Below are 23,743 nucleotides of genomic sequence, written 5' to 3'. Positions count from 1 at the left end.
GATTAAACGTCGTTAGTTAACCAGCTCAGTGTGCAGGACAGCAGGCTAGCAGGACTATTTACAATCAGCACCTGACTCATTCTCCTATTTGTTATGAAAAGATTAAACGTCGTTAGTTAACCAGCTCAGTGTGCAGGACAGCAGGCTAGCAGGACTATTTGCAATCAGCACCTGACTCATTCTCCTATTTGTTATGAAAAGATTAAACGTCGTTAGTTAACCAGCTCAGTGTGCAGGACAGCAGGCTAGCAGGACTATTTACAATCAGCACCTGACTCATTCTCCTATTTGTTATGAAAAGATTAAACGTCGTTAGTTAACCAGCTCAGTGTGCAGGACAGCAGGCTAGCAGGACTATTTACAATCAGCACCTGACTCATTCTCCTATTTGTTATGAAAAGATTAAACGTCGTTAGTTAACCAGCTCAGTGTGCAGGACAGCAGGCTAGCAGGACTATTTACAATCAGCACCTGACTCATTCTCCTATTTGTTATGAAAAGATTAAACGTCGTTAGTTAACCAGCTCAGTGTGCAGGACAGCAGGCTAGCAGGACTATTTACAATCAGCACCTGACTCATTCTCCTATTTGTTATGAAAAGATTAAACGTCGTTAGTTAACCAGCTCAGTGTGCAGGACAGCAGGCTAGCAGGACTATTTACAATCAGCACCTGACTCATTCTCCTATTTGTTATGAAAAGATTAAACGTCGTTAGTTAACCAGCTCAGTGTGCAGGACAGCAGGCTAGCAGGACTATTTACAATCAGCACCTGACTCATTCTCCTATTTGTTATGAAAAGATTAAACGTTGTTAGTTAACCAGCTCAGTGTGCAGGACAGCAGGCTAGCAGGACTATTTACAATCAGCACCTGACTCATTCTCCTATTTGTTATGAAAAGATTAAACGTCGTTAGTTAACCAGCTCAGTGTGCAGGACAGCAGGCTAGCAGGACTATTTACATTGAACCCCCCTTTGTTTTTACACTGCTGCTACTCACTGTTTAGTATCTAGTCATTATAGTCACTTCACGAATGACCTTTAACCTGTACCCCCGCATATTGACGAGGTACCAGTAGCCCCTGTATATAGCCTCGTTATTGTTATGTACATTTCTTGTTACTTTTTGATTAATTCAATATTTTTTTAAACTTTAGTTTATTTCTCTACATTGTTGGTTAATTATTTGTACATGTGACAAACAAAACTTGATTTGATCTCAATACACAGCTATCATTCAGGCACTCCAGCATGACCAACCTCATCACCTCGCTCAATACACGGCTATCATTCAGGCTCCAGTATGGCCAACCTCATCAGCTCACTCAAAGTGAGCCCAAAATGTGAATGTTGGTGACTCTCACAGCCTGACAACACCGCTCGCGTCCTGTGCGCAAGCTTTGCAAAATAAATCTGTTATTTAATTATTGCTCCCACAATCCTCGCACGCACCAACGAGCGTCTGCGTTGCCATAGAAATCATTTCTATTTCTGACGCACATTGCGCTGCAAGTCCTGCCTCTCCCATCTCCTCATTGGTTTATAGAAGTAGGTACCTACATGCCATCTCCTCATTGGTTATATCCACTTGGGTGATTGAAAGACGAACGAGGTCGGTGGCACCTAATTTATGAAAGTTGCCAATCGCAACATGAAGTCAAGAGATGAAAAAGCCTGGAAGGAGGAGAGAGACCGAGAAACGATTCGTTTGACCGTTTTATGTGTGGATTAATTGGCGGAGTAGAGGACCTTGTGCATTTCAGGTAAAATAACAACTCAATGTTTATATCCCAGGACAAATTAGCTAGCAACAGCAAGCTAGCTAAAAAAGACAAATTAGCTAGCAACAGCAAGCTAGCTAAAAAAAGACAAATTAGATAGAAAGTGCTAGCTAGCTAAAAAAGACAAATTAGATAGCAACAGCAAGCTCGCTAAAAAAGACAAATTAGATAGAAAGTGCTAGCTAGCTAAATTGCCATAACTATTTAATGCTTTTCGACCTGTCCCCAAATTAATATAATTGGTTCAGAGTTTGTTTTAATATTTTAACCTGCGTGTCGTGATCGCGTTTGGTGTGGGGTGGACAAAATACCTTTATGCACGATGGCGCACAACCGGTTTGCGTTCCGTGTCAGGGTTCCAGAGCTTTGCTCTATGAGTCCATCTGCTTTCAAGGATGTTGCTATCCTTGGAAGGTCCTTATGGCTATGAGTTGAACTGCTATTCTAATATTGAGACTTCTCAGCAAGCTGCCGAAGTATCTTCGAGATGGCTTCATAGTGTCCTTACAGCTGAAGGGTCAACTACACTCCGAAAGCCTTAATCCCTACAATCTGCCACGGTGGCTTCAAGACGAGGCTCAGCAGCAGAGACTGTCAAGCAGACTGGTCCAGCGCTACCATCAAGAACAGGTGCAGAGCAACAGTAGAGAGAGGCAGAACCTCAGATCCAAGGGTCAGACCGCCAACATATATCATGGTGCACAGCGCCATCAGTCAATCAGTGGTACCTCCTGCGACTTGAGTGTCGTTTGCAGTAAAGTCTAGGCAACAAATAACACTGGATTTCTTTCTTTCCATGTTTTAGCTGTGAGTTCGGTTCACATGAACCACTTTTTATTTTACACCCAGAGACTGATTATGTAGATCATATTCTGTAGACCACACTACCTACCGAGTTTACATACCACCACAGTCAGAGGCTGGCACTAAGACAGCATTGAATGAGCTGTATTCTTCCATAAGCAAACAAGAAACCGCTCACCCAGAGGTGGCCCTCCGAGTAGCCAGGGACTTTAATGCAGGGAAACTTAAATCCATTTTACCAAATTTCTATCAGCATGTTAAATGTGCAACCAGAAGGAAAACAATTCTAGATCACCTTTACTCCACACACAGAGATGCATACAAAGCTCTCCCTCGCCCTCCATTTGACAAATCTGACCATAATTCTATCCTCCTGATTCCTGCTTACAAGCCAAAACTAAAGCAGGAAGCACCAGTGACTTGGTCAATCAATCAAATTTTATTTATATAGCCCTTCGTACATCAGCTGATATCTCAAAGTGCTGTACAGAAACCCAGCCTAAAACCCCAAACAGCAAGCAATGCAGGTGTAGAAGCACGGTGGCTCCCTAGAAAGGCCAAAACCTAGGAAGAAACCTAGAGAGGAATCAGGCTATGTGGGGTGGCCAGTCCTCTTCTGGCTGTGCCGGGTGGAGATTATAACAGAACATGGCCAAGATGTTCAAATGTTCATAAATGACCAGCATGGTCAAATAATAGTAAGGCAGAACAGTTGAAACTGAGCAGCAGCATGGCCAGGTGGACTGGGGACAGCAAGGAGTCATCATGTCAGGTAGACCTGGGGCACGGTCCTAGGGCTCAGGTCAGTTGAAACTGGAGCAGCAGCATGGCCAGGTGGACTGGGGACAGCGAGGAGCCATCATGTCAGGTAGTCCTGGGGCATGGTCCTATCACATCAGTCACTGGCTTCATCAATAAGTGCATCGATGACTTCTTCCCCACAGTGAGTGTACGTACATACCCCAACCAGAAGCCATGGATTACAGGCAACATCCGCACTGAGCTTAAGGCTAGACTCTAACCTGGAAGCTTATAAGAAATCCCTCTATGCTCTCCGCCAAAACATCAGAGGCCAAGCGTCAATAAAGGACTAAGATTGAATCATACTACACCAGCTCTGACACTCGTCGGATGTGGCAGGGCTTGAAAACTATTAGGCTCTCGGCTGTGCTTCCCTTTGTAGTCTATCAGACGATACAATCTCCATTGCACTCCATGCTGCCCTTCCCACCTGGACAAAAGGAACACCTATGTGAGAATGCTTCATTGACTACAGCTCAGCGTTCAACACCATAGTGCCCTCAAAGCTCATCAATAAGCTTAAGGTCCCTGGGATTTAACACCTCCCTCTGCACATGGATCCTGGACTTCCTGACGGGCCGCCCCCAGGTGGTAACGGTAGGCAACAACACATCTGCCATGCTGATCCTTAACACTGGGGCCCCTCAGGGGTGTGTACTTAGTCCCCTCCTGTACTCACTGTTCACTCATGACTGCACGGCCAGGCACGCCTCCAACACCATCATTACATTTGCCGATGACACAACAGTGGCAGGCCTGTTCAGGTCTCCTGTAATAAAACAAAGGGCTCTATGAAAAACACCATCCAGGGGTTTAAGAGTAGAGGCAGCTGCACTTTGATAACTAGTATCACCATAACAACCATAACAACATCCTTTACTGTTCTGGCTCCTCTCTGCTGTGGGATATTTATTATCTTAGTCCCCCCAATAGAATCAGCAGTGCTTTAGTATCCATCAGCCCTCTAGTGTTCTGGCTCCTCTCATCTGTAGGAAAATAAGTAACTCAACTGAATGAAAGTAAGGGGATATGCTGTGGTTAAGGACGATGCCAGTGAGTGGAGTTTACTAAGGTGTTCAACAGAACATACCAGTCTCGCACCCAGAGCCTAATGCTTCTATCTTAGGTACCTCAATGAGTTTTAGTTTAGTTTTCCCTATATCTCTGCAACAGTTACAGGGATGGTAAAAACAGCTTGATTGCCGTAGTAACGACTTCCGCCGAAGTTGGTCCCTCTCCTTGTTCGGGCGGCGTTCGGCGGGCGGCGTTCGGCGGTCAGCGTCGCCGGTCTTCTAGCCATCATTGATCTATTTTTCATTTTCCATTTGTTTTGTCTTGTCTTCCCACACACCTGGTTTCAATGCCGTCATTACATGTTGTGTAGTTAACCCTCTGTCCCCCCCCCCCACCCCATGTCCATGTCCGGAATTGTTTATTGTAAGTGCTTGTGCTGTTTATTCTGGCGTGCGACTGGTTTTGTATTGATTGTATTGATTGTATTGATTGTTTCTGTTTACGGTGATTTTTATTATACATATTATTATACCTTCTCTGCCACCAGTACGCAGTACAGTTATTACTTACAGTAATGTATTACAGTAATATATTACAGTAATATCTGGGAAACTGGGCAGAAGGGAGTGATGCTTCAAATACAGCAGTTCTGTAACATTGAGCCACATTCTCCTTAATTGCCGGCCCCAACACGTTATAGAGAGAGAACCTGTATAGGGATCTCTGGGGACAGGTCATCTGGACCATACCATACTGGATACTGGACAGACAACATATTGGCAGATGATCATCTTCAGCTGACAACCGTTCATGAAGGTTCAAAAAAAGCATTTTGAGATTTTCTTCATCCTGGTGAACCGGTGTTTTATGTTGTGTGGTTGTAATATCAACAGACCCTTCTGTCTGGTATATCTCGGCATCATTCAAGACTAAAGCCCTTTTTCGGATGAGAAGTTTTATTGGGGGGAGCTCGGGTAATGTAGTTATGTGCACGAGCACAAATCACCACACCTGTCATTTTAGTCCCGGAATCGACAACCTAATAGGCCTACCAATAAACATGTATCTGAAGTGGCCCGAACTCCGACCTTGTGGGGAGGGGTCCAGAGGATCTGCGTGCAGCCAGTACTGGACCCCCCCCATTTTATGGTTTTACCTTTCACACTGTCTGAAATGTCCTTATTAATAATGTTTTTATGCTCAAGATGTTGTAGATTATCGTTAGTATTTAACTGTTAACATTAATGGAACAATCAACAGTTAAATCCAAAACAAGTCGTGTTTTACTTCTCTGCTGTTTGTCTGAATGATAAATACCAAGTACATCCTGTCCACTGACTGTTGGATGTAGAGCTTTCCTTTAGGGTTATCTCATTCCAGATAAATACCAAGTACATCCTGTCCACTGACTGTTAGATGTAGAGCTTTCCTTTAGGGTTATCTCATTCCAGATAAATACCAAGTACATCCTGTCCACTGACTGTTGGATGTAGAGCTTTCCTCTCATTCCAGATAAATACCAAGTACATCCTGTCCACTGACTGTTGGATGTAGAGCTTTCCTTTAGGGTTATCTCATTCCAGATAAATACCAAGTACATCCTGTCCACTGACTGTTAGATGTAGAGCTTTCCTTTAGGGTTATCTCATTCCAGATAAATACCAAGTACATCCTGTCCACTGACTGTTAGATGTAGAGCTTTCCTTTAGGGTTATCTCATTCCAGATAAATACCAAGTACATCCTGTCCACTGACTGTTGGATGTAGAGCTTTCCTCTCATTCCAGATAAATACCAAGTACATCCTGTCCACTGACCGTTGGATGTAGAGCTTTCCTTTAGGGTTATCTCATTCCAGATAAATACCAAGTACATCCTGTCCACTGACCGTTGGATGTAGAGCTTTCCTCTCATTCCAGATAAATACCAAGTACATCCTGTCCACTGACTGTTAGATGTAGAGCTTTCCTTTAGGGTTATCTCATTCCAGATAAATACCAAGTACATCCTGTCCACTGACTGTTGGATGTAGAGCTTTCCTCTCATTCCAGATAAATACCAAGTACATCCTGTCCACTGGCCGTTGGATGTAGAGCTTTTCCTCTCATTCCAGATAAATACCAAGTACATCCTGTCCACTGACTGTTAGATGTAGAGCTTTCCTTTAGGGTTATCTCATTCCAGATAAATACCAAGTACATCCTGTCCACTGACTGTTAGATGTAGAGCTTTCCTTTAGGGTTATCTCATTCCAGATAAATACCAAGTACATCCTGTCCACTGACCGTTAGATGTAGAGCTTTCCTCTCATTCCAGATAAATACCAAGTACATCCTGTCCACTGGCCGTTAGATGTAGAGCTTTCCTCTCATTCCAGATAAATACCAAGTACATCCTGTCCACTGACCGTTAGATGTAGAGCTTTCCTCTCATTCCAGATAAATACCAAGTACATCCTGTCCACTGGCCGTTGGATGTAGAGCTTTTCCTCTCATTCCAGATAAATACCAAGTACATCCTGTCCACTGACTGTTAGATGTAGAGCTTTCCTTTAGGGTTATCTCATTCCAGATAAATACCAAGTACATCCTGTCCACTGACTATTGGATGTAGAGCTTTCCTTTAGGGTTATCTCATTCCAGATAAATACCAAGTACATCCTGTCCACTGACCGTTAGATGTAGAGCTTTCCTTTAGGGTTATCTCATTCCAGATAAATACCAAGTACATCCTGTCCACTGGCCGTTGGATGTAGAGCTTTCCTCTCATTCCAGATAAATACCAAGTACATCCTGTCCACTGACTGTTAGATGTAGAGCTTTCCTTTAGGGTTATCTCATTCCAGATAAATACCAAGTACATCCTGTCCACTGACCGTTGGATGTAGAGCTTTCCTCTCATTCCAGATAAATACCAAGTACATCCTGTCCACTGACTGTTAGATGTAGAGCTTTCCACTCATTCCAGATAAATACCAAGTACATCCTGTCCACTGACTGTTAGATGTAGAGCTTTCCTCTCCATCCAGATAAATACCAAGTACATCCTGTCCACTGACTGTTAGATGTAGAGCTTTCCACTCATTCCAGATAAATACCAAGTACATCCTGTCCACTGACTGTTAGATGTAGAGCTTTCCTTTAGGGTTATCTCATTCCAGATAAATACCAAGTACATCCTGTCCACTGGCCGTTGGATGTAGAGCTTTCCTCTCATTCCAGATAAATACGAAGTACATCCTGTCCACTGACCGTTGGATGTAGAGCTTTTCCTCTCATTCCAGATAAATACCAAGTACATCCTGTCCACTGGCCGTTGGATGTAGAGCTTTTCCTCTCATTCCAGATAAATACCAAGTACATCCTGTCCACTGACTGTTGGATGTAGAGCTTTCCTTTAGGGTTATCTCATTCCAGATAAATACCAAGTACATCCTGTCCACTGACCGTTGGATGTAGAGCTTTCCTCTCATTCCAGATAAATACCAAGTACATCCTGTCCACTGACTGTTGGATGTAGAGCTTTCCTTTAGGGTTATCTCATTCCAGATAAATACCAAGTACATCCTGTCCACTGACTGTTAGATGTAGAGCTTTCCTCTCATTCCAGATAAATACCAAGTACATCCTGTCCACTGACCGTTGGATGTAGAGCTTTCCTCTCATTCCAGATAAATACCAAGTACATCCTGTCCACTGACTGTTAGATGTAGAGCTTTTCCTCTCATTCCAGATAAATACCAAGTACATCCTGTCCACTGACTATTGGATGTAGAGCTTTCCTCTCATTCCAGATAAATACCAAGTACATCCTGTCCACTGGCCGTTGGATGTAGAGCTTTCCTTTAGGGTTATCTCATTCCAGATAAATACCAAGTACATCCTGTCCACTGACCGTTGGATGTAGAGCTTTCCTCTCATTCCAGATAAATACCAAGTACATCCTGTCCACTGACTGTTAGATGTAGAGCTTTCCTTTAGGGTTATCTCATTCCAGATAAATACCAAGTACATCCTGTCCACTGACTGTTGGATGTAGAGCTTTCCTCTCATTCCAGATAAATACCAAGTACATCCTGTCCACTGACCGTTGGATGTAGAGCTTTCCTTTAGGGTTATCTCATTCCAGATAAATACCAAGTACATCCTGTCCACTGACTGTTGGATGTAGAGCTTTCCTCTCATTCCAGATAAATACCAAGTACATCCTGTCCACTGACCGTTGGATGTAGAGCTTTCCTCTCATTCCAGATAAATACCAAGTACATCCTGTCCACTGACTGTTGGATGTAAAGCTTTCCTTTAGGGTTATCTCATTCCAGATAAATGTTGACTCGGTCACTCATCCAGATTGTTTTTTTTATTTAACCTTTATTTAACTAGTCAAATCAGTTAAGAACAAATTCTTTTCAATGACAGCCTACAGGGGAACCTTATTCTGGGGCAGAACGACAGATTTGTAACTTGTCAGCTCAGGGATTTGATCTTGCAACCTTCCGGTTACTAGTCCAACGCTCTAACCACTAGGTTACTAGTCCAACGCTCTAACCACTAGGCTACTAGTCCAACGCTCTAACCACTAGGTTACTAGTCCAACGCTCTAACCACTAGGTTACTAGTCCAACGCTCTAACCACTAGGCTACTAGTCCAACGCTCTAACCACTAGGCTACTAGTCCAACGCTCTAACCACTCAGGCTACTAGTCCAACGCTCTAACCACTAGGCTACTAGTCCAACGCCACCACTAGGCTACTAGTCCAACTAACCACTAGGCTACTCCAGTCCAACGCTCTAACCACTAGGCTACTAGTCCAACGCTCTAACCACTAGGCTGTAGTCCAACGCTCCTAACCACTCAGGCTACTAGTCCAACGCTCTAACCACTAGGCTACTAGTCCAACGCTCTAACCACTAGGCTACTAGTCCAACGCTCTAACCACTAGGCTAGTCCAACGCTCTAACCACTAGGCTACTAGTCCAACGCTCTAACCAAGGCTACAGTCCAACGCTCTAACCACTAGGCTACTAGTCCAACGCTCTAACCACCACTAGTCCAACGCTCCAGGCTACTAGTCCAACGCTCTAACCACTGGCTACTAGTCCAACGCTCTAACCACTAGGCTACTAGTCCAACGATCTAACCACTAGGCTACTAGTCCAACGCCTAACCACTGAGCTACTAGGCTACTAGTCCAACGCCATTCCAACCACTAGGCTACTAGTCCAACGCCTAACCATAGGCTACCAAGTCCAATCCTAACCACTAGGCTACTAGTCCAACGCTCTAACCACTAGGCTACTAGTCCACGATAACCACTAGGCTACTAGTCCAACGCTGTAACCACTGGCTACTAGTCCAACGCTCTAACCACTAGGCTACTAGTCCAAGCTCTAACCACTAGGCTACTAGTCCAACGCTCTAACCACTAGGCTACTAGTCCAACGCTCTAACCACTAGGCTACTAGTCCAACGCTCTAACCACTAGGCTACTAGTCCAACGCTCTAACCACTGGGCTACAGTCCAACGATAAACCTACCAACGCTCCTAACCACTAGGCTACTAGTCCTAACCACGCTACTAACCACTAGGCTACTAGTCCAACGCTCTAACCACTCAGGCTACTAGTCCAACGCTCTAACCACCACTAGTCCAACGCTAACCACTAGGCTACTAGTCCAACGCTCTAACCACTAGGCTACTAGTCCAACGCTCTAACCACTAGGCTACTAGTCCAACGCTCTAACCACTAGGCTACTAGGTCCAACGCTAACCACTAGGCTACTATTCCAGATAACCATAGGCTACTAGTCCAACGCTCTAACCACTAGGCTACTAGTCCAACGCTCTAACCACTAGGCTCAGGCTACTAGTCCAACGCTCTAACCACTGAGGCTACTAGTCCAACGCTCTAACCACTCCAGGCTACAGTCCTAACCACTAGGCTAGTCTAACCACTAGGCTACTAGTCCAACGCTCTAACCACTAGGCTACTAGTCCAACGCTGTTAGATCTAACCACTAGGCTACTAGTCCAACGCTCTAACCACTAGGCTACTAGTCCAACGCTCTAACCACTAGGCTACTAGTCCAACGCTCTAACCACTAGGCTACTAGTCCAACGCTCTAACCACTAGGCTACTAGTCCAACTAACCACTAGGCTACTAGTCCAACGCTCTAACCACTAGGCTACTAGTCCAACGCTCTAACCACTAGGCTACTAGTCCAACGCTCTAACCACTAGGCTACTAGTCCAACGCTCTAACCACTAGGCTACTAGTCCAACGCTCTAACCACTAGGCTACTAGTCCAACGCTCTAACCACTAGGCTACTAGTCCAACGCTCTAACCACTAGGCTACTAGTCCAACGCTCTAACCACTAGGCTACTAGTCCAACGCTCTAACCACTAGGCTACTAGTCCAACTCATTAACCAGAGGCTAAGTCCAACGCTCTAACCACTAGGCTACTAGTCCACGATAAAACCACTAGGCTACTAGTCCAACGTCCAACCACTAGGCTACTAGTCCAACGCTCTAACCACTAGGCTACTAGTCCAACCGTACAGGCTCCTAGTCCACTAGGCTACTAATGTCCAACGCTCTAACCACTAGGCTACTAGTCCAACGCTCTAACCACTAGGCTACTAGTCCAACGCTCTAACCACTAGGCTACTAGTCCAACGCTCTAACCACTAGGCTACTAGTCCAACGCTCTAACCACAGGCTACTAGTCCAACGCTCTAACCACTAGGCTACAACGCTCTAACCAACCACTAACCACTTGGCTATAGCAACGCTCTAACCACTAGGCTACTAGTCCAACGATCTAACCACTAGGCTACTAGTCCAACGCCTAACCACTAGGCTACTAGTCCAACGCTCTAACCACTAGGCTACTAGTCCAACGCTCTAACCAAGGCTACTAGTCCAACGCTCTAACCACTAGGCTACTAGTCCAACGCTCTAACCACTAGGCTACTAGTAGTCCAACGCCTAACCACTAGGCTACTGGAGTCCAACGCTCTAACCACTAGGCTACTAGTCCTCTAAACTAGGCTACTAGTCCAACCACTAGGCTACTAGTCCAACGCTCTAACCACTAGGCTACTAGTCCAACGCTCTAACCACTAGGCTACTAGTCCAACGCTCTAACCACTAGGCTACTAGTCCAACGCTCTAACCACTAGGCTACTAGTCCAACGCTCTAACCACTAGGCTACTAGTCCAACGCTCTAACCACTAGGCTACTAGTCCAACGCTCCTAACCACTAGGCTACTAGTCCAACGCTCTAACCACTAGGCGTTGGTCCAAGCTCTAACCCCACAGGCTACTAGTCCACGCTCTAAACCTACTAGGCTCCTAACCACTAGTCCAACGCTCTAACCACTAGGCTACTAGTCCAACGCTAACCACTAGGCTACTAGTCCAACGCTCTAACCACTAGGCTACTAGTCCAACGCTCTAACCACTAGGCTACTAGTCCAACGCTCTAACCACTCCAGGCTACTAGTCCAACGCTAACCAACCACTAGTCCACTGGCTACTAGTCCAACGCTCTAACCACTAGGCTACTAGTCCAACGCTCTAACCACTACCACTAGGCTACTAGTCCAACGCTCTAACCACTGGGCTACTAGTCCAACGCTCTAACCACTAGGCTACTAGTCCAACGCTCTAACCACTAGGCTACTAGTCCAACGCTAACCACTGGGCTACTAGTCCAACGCTCTAACCACTAGGCTACTAGTCCAACGCTCTAACCACTAGGCTACTAGTCCAACTAACCAGCTACTAGTCCAACGCTCTAACCACTAGGCTACTAGTCCAACGCTCTAACCACTAGGCTACTAGTCCAACGCTCTAACCACTAGGCTACTAGTCCAACGCTCTAACCACTAGGCTACTAGTCCAACGCTCTAACCACTAGGCTACTAGTCCAACGCTCTAACCACTAGGCTACTAGTCCAACGCTAACCACTAGGCTACTAGTCCAACGCTCTAACCACTAGGCTACTAGTCCAACGCTCTAACCACTAGGCTACTAGTCCAACGCTCTAACCACTAGGCTACTAGTCCAACGCTCTAACCACTAGGCTACAGTCCAACGCTCTAACCAACCACTAGGCACTAGGCTACTAGTCCAACGTCCACGCTACTAGTCCAACTAACCACTAGGCTACTAGTCCAACGCTCTAACCACTAGGCTACTAGTCCAACGCTCTAACCACTAGGCTACTAGTCCAACGCTCTAACCACTAGGCTACTAGTCCAACGCTCTAACCACTAGGCTACTAGTCCAACGCCTAACCACTAGGCTCTAGTAACGCCACTAGGCTACTAGTAACCACAACGCTCTAACCACTAGGCTACTAGTCCAACGCTCTAACCACTAGGCTACTAGTCCAACGCTCTAACCACTAGGCTACTAGTCCAACGCTCTAACCACTAGGCTACTAGTCCAACGCTAACTAACCACCAACGCTCTAACCGCTAGGCTACTACTAGGTCCAACGCTCTAACCACTAGGCTACTAGTCCAACGCTCTAACCACTAGGCTACTAGTCCAACGCTCTAACCAGGCTACTAGTCCAACGCTAACCACTAGGCTACTAGTCCAACGCTCTAACCACTAGGCTACTAGTCCAACGCTCTAACCAGGCTACTAGTCCAACGCTAACACTAGGTACTAGTCCAACGCTCTAACCCAGGCTACTAGTCCAACGCTCTAACCACTAGGCTACTAGTCCAACGCTCTAACCACTAGGCTACTAGTCCAACGCTCTAACCACTAGGCTACTAGTCCAACGCTCTAACCACTAGGCTACTAGTCCAACGCTCTAACCCTAGGCTACTAGTCCAACGCTCTAACCACTAGGCTACTAGTCCAACGCTCTAACCACTAGGCTACTAGTCCAACGCTCTAACCACTAGGCTACAGTCCAACGCTCTAACCACTAGGCTACTAGTCCAACGCTCTAACCACTAGGCTACTAGTCCAACGCTCTAACCACTAGGCTACTAGTCCAACGCTCTAACCACTAGGCTACTAGTCCAACGCTAGGCTAACCACTACTAGTCCAACGCTACTAGTCCAACGCTCTAACCACTAGGCTACTAGTCCAACGCTCTAACCACTAACCAGGCTACTAGTCCAACGCTCCTAACCACTAGGCTAGTCCAACGCTCTAACCACTAGGCTACTAGTCCAACGCTCTAACCACTAGGCTACTAGTCCAACGCTCTAACCACTAGGCTACTAGTCCAACGCTCTAACCACTAGGCTACTAGTCCAACGCTCTAACCACTAGGCTACTAACCACCACTAGGCTACTAGTCCAACGCTCTAACCACTAGGCTACTAGTCCAACGCTCTAACCACTAGGCTACTAGTCCAACTAGTCCAACGCTCTAACCACTAGGCTACTAGTCCAACGCTCTAACCACTAGGCTACTAGTCCAACGCTAACCACTAGGCTACTAGTCCAACGCTCCTAACCACTAGGCTACTAGTCCAACGCTCTAACCACTAGGCTACTAGTCCAACGCTCTAACCACTAGGCTACTAGTCCAACGCTCTAACCACTAGGCTACTAGTCCAACGCTCTAACCACTAGGCTACTAGTCCAACGCTCTAACCACTAGGCCACTAACCAGTCCAACTCTAACCACTAGGCTACTAGTCCAACGTCCAACGCTCTAACACACTAGGCTACTAGTCCAACGCTCTAACCACTAGGCTACTAGTCCAACGCTCTAACCACTAGGCTACTAGTCCAGCTAACCACTAGGCTCTAGTCCAATTCCACTAGGCTACTAGTCCAAGTCTAACCACTAGGCTACTAGTCCAACGCTCTAACCACAACGCTCTAACCACTAGGCTACTAGTCCAACGCTCTAACCACTGGGCTACTGGTCCAACGCTCTAACCACTAGGCTACTGGTCCAACGCTCTAACCACTGGGCTACTAGTCCAACGCTCTAACCACTAGGCTACTAGTCCAACGCTCTAACCACTAGGCTACTAGTCCAACGCTCTAACCACGCTCCAACGCTCTAACCACTCAATTCTAACTAAGGCTACCAACGCTCTAACCACTAGGCTACTAGTCCAACGCTCTAACCACTAGGCTACTAGTCCAACGCTCTAACCACTAGGCTACTAGTCCAACGCTCTAACCACCTAGTCCAACGCTCTAACCACTAGGCTACTAGTCCAACGCTCTAACCACTAGGCTACTAGTCCAACGCTCTAACCACTAGGCTACTAGTCCAACGCTCTAACCACTAGGCTACTAGTCCAACGCTCTAACCACTAGGCTACTAGTCCAACGCTCTAACCACTAGGCTACTAGTCCAACGCTCTAACCACTAGGCTACTAGTCCAACGCTCTAACCACTAGGCTACAGTCCAACGCTCTAACCACTAGGCTACAGTCCAACGTCTAACCACTAGGCCTAGTCCAACGCTCTAACCACTAGGCTACTAGTCCAACGCTCTAACCACTAGGCTACTAGTCCAACGCTCTAACCACTAGGCTACTAGTCCAACGCTCTAACCACTAGGCTACTAGTCCAACGCTCTAACCACTAGGCTACTAGTCCAACGCTAACCACTAGGCTACTAGTCCAACGCTCTAACCACTAGGCTACTAGTCAACGCTAACCACTAGGCTACTAGTCCAACGCTCTAACCACTAGGCTACTAGTCCAACGCTCTAAACCTGACTAGGCTCTAACCACTAGGCTACTAGTCCAACGCTCTAACCACTAGGCTACTAGTCCAACGCTCTAACCACTAGGCTACTAGTCCAACGCTCTAACCACTAGGCTACTCCAACGCTCTAACCACTAGGCTACTAGTCCAACGCTCTAACCACTAGGCTACTACCAACGTCTAACCACTAGGCTACTAGTCCAACGCCTCTAACCACTCTAACCACTCTAGGCTACTAGTCCAACGCTAGGCTACTCAACCACTAACTAACCACTAGGCTACTAGTCCAACGCTCTAACCACTAGGCTACTAGTCCAACGCTCTGGCTACTAGTCCAACGCTCTAACCACAGGCTACTAGTCCAACGCTCTAACCAGTCAGGCTAAGTCTCAACCACTAGGCTACTAGTCCAACGCTCTAACCACTAGGCTACTAGTCCAACGTAACCACTAGGCTACTAGTCCAACGCTCTAACCTATTACTAGTCCAACGCTAACCACTAGGCTACTAGTCCAACGATTTCTAACCACTAGGTCTAGCTCAACGCTCTAACCACAGGCCAACGCTCTAACCACTCAAGGCTACTAGTCCAACGCTCTAACCACTAGGCTACTAGTCCAACGCTCTAACCACTAGGCTACTAGTCCAACGCTCTAACCACTAGGCTACTAGTCCAACGCTCTAACCACTAGGCTACTAGTCCAACGCTCTAACCACTAGGCTACTAGTCCAACGCTCTAACCACTAGGCTACTAGTCCAACGCTCTAACCACTAGGCTACTAGTCCAACGCTCTAACCACTAGGCTACTAGTCCAACGCTCTAACCACTAGGCTACTAGTCCAACGCTCTAACCACTAGGTTACTAGTCCAACGCTCTAACCACTAGGCTACTAGTCCAACGCTCTAACCACTAGGCTACTAGTCCAACGCTCTAACCACTAGGCTACTAGTCCAACGCTCTAACCACTAGGCTACCCTGCCGCCAGATGATGTAATCCTGATTACTAACTTTGATCCGTTTCACCAGGCTGTAATCTGAGTCCACCGACACTATATAAACTCAACACACACACACACACTCCCTACACCCTGGGGACCAGTGGCATTGATTGGCGGTCCAACCCGATCAGAGCTTTATATGTCACAGTATGATGGAAGGAAACATGGATCATTACGATGTAGCTACATTGACAAAACATTGGGAACAGCTGCTCTTTCCATGAAGGACCGACCAGGTGAAAGATATGATCCCTTATTGATGTCACTTGTTAAATCCACTTCAATCAGTGTAGATGAAGGGGAGGAGACGGGTTAAAGAAGGATTATTAAGCTTTGAGACAACTACACATGGATTGTGTGTGTGCCATTCAGAGGGTGAATAGCAAGATAAAATATTTAAGTGCCTTTTGAACAGGGTGTGGTGCCAGGTGCACCGGTTTGTGTCAAGAACTGCAACGCTGCTGGGTTTTTCACACTCAACTGTTTCTTGTGTGTATCAAGAATGGTCCACCACCCAAAGGACATCCAGAAAACTTGACACAACTGTGGGAAGCATTGGAGTCAACATGGTCCAGCATCCCTGTGGAGCGCTGGACACCCTGTAGAGTCCACATGGACCAGCATCCCTGTGGAGCACTGGACACCCCGTAGAGTCACCATGGACCAGCATCCCTGTGGAGCGCTGGACACCCCGTAGAGTCCACATGGACCACCATCCCTGTGGAGCGCTGGACACCCTGTAGAGTCAACATGGACCAGCATCCCTGTGGAGCGCTGGACACTCCTCTCACTCTCCTCTCACTCTCCTCTCCTCTAACTCTCCCTCTCCTCTAACTCTCCCTCTCCTCTAACTCTCCCTCTCCTCTAACTCTCCCTCTCCTCTAACTCTCCCTCTCCTCTAACTCTCCCTCTCCTCTAACTCTCCCTCTCCTCTAACTCTCCCTCTCCTCTAACTCTCTCTCTCCTCTAACTCTCTCTCCTCTAACTCTCCCTCTCTCCTCTAACTGGAGCTCTGGACTAACCCCCTAGAGTCAACTCTCTCTCATCTAACTCTCCCTCTCTCTCCTCTCTCTCTCCTCTAACTCTCCCTCTCTCCTCTAACTCTCCCTCTCCTCTAACTCTCCCTCCCTCTCCCTAACTCTCCCTCTCTCTCCTCTAAATCTCCCTCCCTCTCCCTCTCTCCTCTAACTCTCCCTCTCTCCTCTCTCTCCCTCTAACTCTAACTCTCCTCTCTCCTCTAACTCTCCCTCTCTCCTCTAACTCTCCCTCTCTCCTCTAACTCTCCCTCTCTCCTCTAACTCTCCCTCTCTCCTCTAACTCTCCCTCTCTCCTCTAACTCTCCCTCTCTCCTCTAACTCTCCCTCTCTCCTCTAACTCTCCCTCTCTCTCCTCTAACTCTCCCTCTCTCCTCTAACTCTCCCTCTCTCCTCTAACTCTCCCTCTCTCCTCTAACTCTCCCTCTCTCCTCTAACTCTCCCTCTCTCCTCTAACTCTCCCTCTCTCCTCTAACTCTCCCTCTCTCCTCTAACTCTCCCTCTCTCCTCTAACTCTCCCTCTCTCCTCTAACTCTCCCTCTCTCCTCTAACTCTCCCTCTCTCCTCTAACTCTCCCTCTCTCCTCTAACTCTCCCTCTCTCCTCTAACTCTCCCTCTCTCCTCTAACTCTCCCTCTCTCCTCTAACTCTCCCTCTCTCCTCTAACTCTCCCTCTCTCCTCTAACTCTCTGTTCATGTCTTTGATTGATTGATTGAATGAGTAGAGGAACAATCAAATGTATTTATATAGCCCTTCTTACATCAGCTGATATCTCAAAGTGCTGTACAGAAACCCAGCCTAAAACCCCAAACAGCAAGCAATGTAGGTGTAGAAGCACGGTGGCTAGGAAAAACTCCCTAGAAAGGCCAAAACCTAGGAAGAAACCTAGAGAGGAACCAGGCTATGTGGGGGGGCCAGTCCTCTTCTGGCTGTACCGGGTGGAGATTATAACAGAACATGGCCAAGATGTTCAAATGTTCATAGATGACCAGCAGGGTCAAATAATAATAATCACAGTAGTTGTCGAGGGTGCAACAAGTCAACACCTATAATAATAATAATAATATATGCCATTTAGCGGACGCTTTTATCCAAAGCGACTTACAGTCATGTGTGCATACATTCTACGTATGGGTGGTCCCGGGAATCGAACCCACTCAGGAGTAAATGTCAGTTGGCTTTTATAGCTGAGCTCTTCATGTCTCTGTTCCCATCTTCCAGAACCATGAGCAGCTGAGAGACGACGACTCCGACCTGATCCTGAATGACGGCGACTTGGCGCTGACCTACGACGACACGGCCATCACGGCTAAAGGAGCATCCAGTGGAGGGGCGGGGGGCTGGGGGGTCAACGGGAAGAGGAGCAGCAGCACATCTGAAGAGGCACTAGAGAGAGAGATGGAACAGGAATTCCTGTCCCGCAGCACACGCCTCGTCTTTCCCATCGAAGACCACGCCTGACCCCTACACCATGACCCCATGAACCCTCGCCCTCCAGCCCACACACACACCAGACTATGGGAGGGGAGGAGAATAGGAGAGCGAGGGTTGGAGGAAAGCTTTTGGTTTAAAACAGGGCTGATATTAAATGTCATTACTTCCTGGTATGTGACCTCCTGTGTATGCACCCAAAACAATAAATTGCAGCTAACCTAGCATAGTTTAGGGGTCTGCAATAGGTTTGGCCTTTTCTCTGCTAATACTCAACATAGAACAACATAACAGCCCATTCATAGGCCTCTGCTACATCATAATAACAGCCCATTCATAGGCCTCTGCTACATCATAATAACAGCCCATTCATAGGCCTCTGCTACATCATAATAACAGCCCATTCATAGGCCTCTGCTACATCATAATAACAGCCCATTCATAGTCCTCTGCTACAACATAATAACAGCCCATTCATAGGCCTCTGCTACAACATAACAGCCCATTCATAGCCCTCTGCTACAACATAATAACAGCCCATTCATAGGCCTCTGCTATATCATAATAACAGCCCATTCATAGTCCTCTGCTACAACATAATAACAGCCCATTCATAGTCCTCTGCTACATCATAACAGCCCATTCATAGTCCTCTGCTACATCACAGCCCATTCATAGGCCTCTGCTACAACATAATAACAGCCCATTCATAGGCCTCTGCTACATCATAATAACAGCCCATTCATAGGCCTCTGCTACATCATAATAACAGCCCATTCATAGGCCTCTGCTACAACATAATAACAGCCCATTCATAGTCCTCTGCTACATCATAACAGCCCATTCATAGTCCTCTGCTACAACATAATAACAGCCCATTCATAGGCCTCTGCTACATCATAATAACAGCCCATTCATAGGCCTCTGCTACAACATAATAACAGCCCATTCATAGTCCTCTGCTACATCATAACAGCCCATTCATAGTCCTCTGCTACAACATAATAACAGCCCATTCATAGTCCTCTGCTACATCATAACAGCCCATTCATAGTCCTCTGCTACAACATAATAACAGCCCATTCATAGTCCTCTGCTACAACATAATAACAGCCCATTCATAGGCCTCTGCTACAACATAACAGCCCATTCATAGCCCTCTGCTACAACATAATAACAGCCCATTCATAGGCCTCTGCTATATCATAATAACAGCCCATTCATAGTCCTCTGCTACAACATAATAACAGCCCATTCATAGTCCTCTGCTACATCATAACAGCCCATTCATAGTCCTCTGCTACATCACAGCCCATTCATAGGCCTCTGCTACAACATAATAACAGCCCATTCATAGGCCTCTGCTACATCATAATAACAGCCCATTCATAGGCCTCTGCTACATCATAATAACAGCCCATTCATAGGCCTCTGCTACAACATAATAACAGCCCATTCATAGTCCTCTGCTACATCATAACAGCCCATTCATAGTCCTCTGCTACAACATAATAACAGCCCATTCATAGGCCTCTGCTACAACATAATAACAGCCCATTCATAGTCCTCTGCTACATCATAACAGCCCATTCATAGTCCTCTGCTACAACATAATAACAGCCCATTCATAGTCCTCTGCTACATCATAACAGCCCATTCATAGTCCTCTGCTACAACATAATAACAGCCCATTCATAGTCCTCTGCTACAACATAATAACAGCCCATTCATAGTCCTCTGCTACATCATAACAGCCCATTCATAGGCCTCTGCTACAACATAATAACAGCCCATTCATAGGCCTCTGCTACAACATAATAACAGCCCATTCATAGGCCTCTGCTACAACATAACAGCCCATTCATAGGCCTCTGCTACATCATAATAACAGCCCATTCATAGGCCTCTGCTACATCATAATAACAGCCCATTCATAGGCCTCTGCTACAACATAATAACAGCCCATTCATAGGCCTCTGCTACAACATAATAACAGCCCATTCATAGGCCTCTGCTACAACATAATAACAGCCCATTCATAGGCCTCTGCTACAACATAATAACAGCCCATTCATAGGCCTCTGCTACAACATAATAACAGCCCATTCATAGGCCTCTGCTACAACATAATAACAGCCCATTCATAGGCCTCTGCTACAACATAATAACAGCCCATTCATAGGCCTCTGCTACATCATAATAACAGCCCATTCATAGGCCTCTGCTACAACATAATAACAGCCCATTCATAGTCCTCTGCTACAACATAATAACAGCCCATTCATAGGCCTCTGCTACAACATAATAACAGCCCATTCATAGTCCTCTGCTACAACATAATAACAGCCCATTCATAGGCCTCTGCTACAACATAATAACAGCCCATTCATAGGCCTCTGCTACATCATAATAACAGCCCATTCATAGGCCTCTGCTACAACATAATAACAGCCCATTCATAGGCCTCTGCTACAACATAATAACAGCCCATTCATAGGCCTCTGCTACATCATAATAACAGCCCATTCATAGGCCTCTGCTACAACATAATAACAGCCCATTCATAGTCCTCTGCTACAACATAATAACAGCCCATACATAGGCCTCTGCTACAACATAATAACAGCCCATTCATAGTCCTCTGCTACAACATAATAACAGCCCATACATAGGCCTCTGCTACAACATAATAACAGCCCATTCATAGTCCTCTGCTACATCATAATAACAGCCCATTCATAGGCCTCTGCTACATCATAATAACAGCCCATTCATAGGCCTCTGCTATATCATAATAACAGCCCATTCATAGGCCTCTGCTACATCATAATAACAGCCCATTCATAGTCCTCTGCTACAACATAATAACAGCCCATTCATAGTCCTCTGCTACAACATAATAACAGCCCATTCATAGGCCTCTGCTACAACATAATAACAGCCCATTCATAGTCCTCTGCTACAACATAATAACAGCCCATTCATAGTCCTCTGCTACAACATAATAACAGCCCATTCATAGGCCTCTGCTACATCATAATAACAGCCCATTCATAGGCCTCTGCTACATCATAATAACAGCCCATTCATAGTCCTCTGCTACAACATAATAACAGCCCATTCATAGTCCTCTGCTACAACATAATAACAGCCCATTCATAGTCCTCTGCTACAACATAATAACAGCCCATTCATAGTCCTCTGCTACAACATAATAACAGCCCATTCATAGGCCTCTGCTACATCATAATAACAGCCCATTCATAGGCCTCTGCTACATCATAATAACAGCCCATTCATAGCCCTCTGCTACATCATAATAACAGCCCATTCATAGGCCTCTGCTACATCATAATAACAGCCCATTCATAGGCCTCTGCTACAACATAATAACAGCCCATTCATAGGCCTCTGCTACATCATAATAACAGCCCATTCATAGGCCTCTGCTACAACATAATAACAGCCCATTCATAGTCCTCTGCTACAACATAATAACAGCCCATTCATAGGCCTCTGCTATATCATAATAACAGCCCATTCATAGGCCTCTGCTACATCATAATAACAGCCCATTCATAGTCCTCTGCTACAACATAATAACAGCCCATTCATAGTCCTCTGCTACAACATAATAACAGCCCATTCATAGGCCTCTGCTACAACATAATAACAGCCCATTCATAGGCCTCTGCTACAACATAATAACAGCCCATTCATAGGCCTCTGCTACAACATAATAACAGCCCATTCATAGGCCTCTGCTACAACATAATAACAGCCCATTCATAGTCCTCTGCTACAACATAACAGCCCATTCATAGGCCTCTGCTACAACATAATAACAGCCCATTCATAGGCCTCTGCTACAACATAATAACAGCCCATTCATAGGCCTCTGCTACATAATAACAGCCCATACATAGGCCTCTGCTACAACATAATAACAGCCCATTCATAGTCCTCTGCTACAACATAACAGCCCATTCATAGGCCTCTGCTACAACATAATAACAGCCCATTCATAGGCCTCTGCTACAACATAATAACAGCCCATTCATAGGCCTCTGCTACATCATAACAGCCCATTCATAGCCCTCTGCTACAACATAATAACAGCCCATTCATAGGCCTCTGCTACATCATAATAACAGCCCATTCATAGGCCTCTGCTACAACATAACATCCCATTCATAGCCTCTGCTACATCATAATAACAGCCCATTCATAGCCCTCTGCTACAACATAATAACAGCCCATTCATAGGCCTCTGCTACATCATAATAACAGCCCATTCATAGTCCTCTGCTACAACATAATAACAGCCCATTCATAGGCCTCTGCTACATCATAATAACAGCCCATTCATAGGCCTCTGCTACAACATAACAGCCCATTCATAGGCCTCTGCTACATCATAATAACAGCCCATTCATAGGCCTCTGCTACAACATAACAGCCCATTCATAGGCCTCTGCTACTTCATAATAACAGCCCATTCATAGGCCTCTGCTACATCATAATAACAGCCCATTCATAGGCCTCTGCTACATCATAATAACAGCCCATTCATAGGCCTCTGCTACAACATAACAGCCCATTCATAGGCCTCTGCTACATCATAATAACAGCCCATTCATAGGCCTCTGCTACAACATAACAGCCCATTCATAGGCCTCTGCTACTTCATAATAACAGCCCATTCATAGGCCTCTGCTACAACATAACAGCCCATTCATAGGCCTCTGCTACAACATAACAGCCCATTCATAGGCCTCTGCTACAACATAATAACAGCCCATTCATAGTCCTCTGCTACATCATAATAACAGCCCATTCATAGTCCTCTGCTACATCATAATAACAGCCCATTCATAGCCCTCTGCTACAACATAATAACAGCCCATTCATAGCCCTCTGCTACAACATAATAACAGCCCATTCATAGGCCTCTGCTACAACATAATAACAGCCCATTCATAGTCCTCTGCTACATCATAATAACAGCCCATTCATAGGCCTCTGCTACATCATAATAACAGCCCATTCATAGCCCTCTGCTACAACATAATAACAGCCCATTCATAGGCCTCTGCTACATCATAATAACAGCCCATTCATAGACCTCTGCTACAACATAATAACAGCCCATTCATAGGCCT

At 46.0% G+C, this 23,743-nt stretch overlaps 1 protein-coding gene across 6 annotated transcripts in view; it reads left to right on the top strand.

The window, feature by feature from the left end:
- Positions 1-18,754, top strand: part of slc9a7 (solute carrier family 9 member 7) — a 176,962-nt gene extending 158,208 nt beyond the window's left edge. For all 6 annotated transcript variants that reach the window (XM_052475743.1, XM_052475746.1, XM_052475747.1 and 3 more), the window contains exon 16: positions 18,372-18,754. In XM_052475743.1, the coding sequence (XP_052331703.1) occupies positions 18,372-18,611 (240 nt within the window). In that variant the 3' untranslated portion in view covers positions 18,612-18,754. The remainder of the gene's footprint in view (positions 1-18,371) is intronic.
- Positions 18,755-23,743: the final 4,989 nt, after the last annotated feature.

Source organism: Oncorhynchus keta, chromosome 22 (genome assembly GCF_023373465.1).
Source record: "Oncorhynchus keta strain PuntledgeMale-10-30-2019 chromosome 22, Oket_V2, whole genome shotgun sequence".
NCBI classification, from domain to species: domain Eukaryota; kingdom Metazoa; phylum Chordata; class Actinopteri; order Salmoniformes; family Salmonidae; genus Oncorhynchus; species Oncorhynchus keta.
This window is presented reverse-complemented; position numbering and strand designations above follow the sequence as displayed.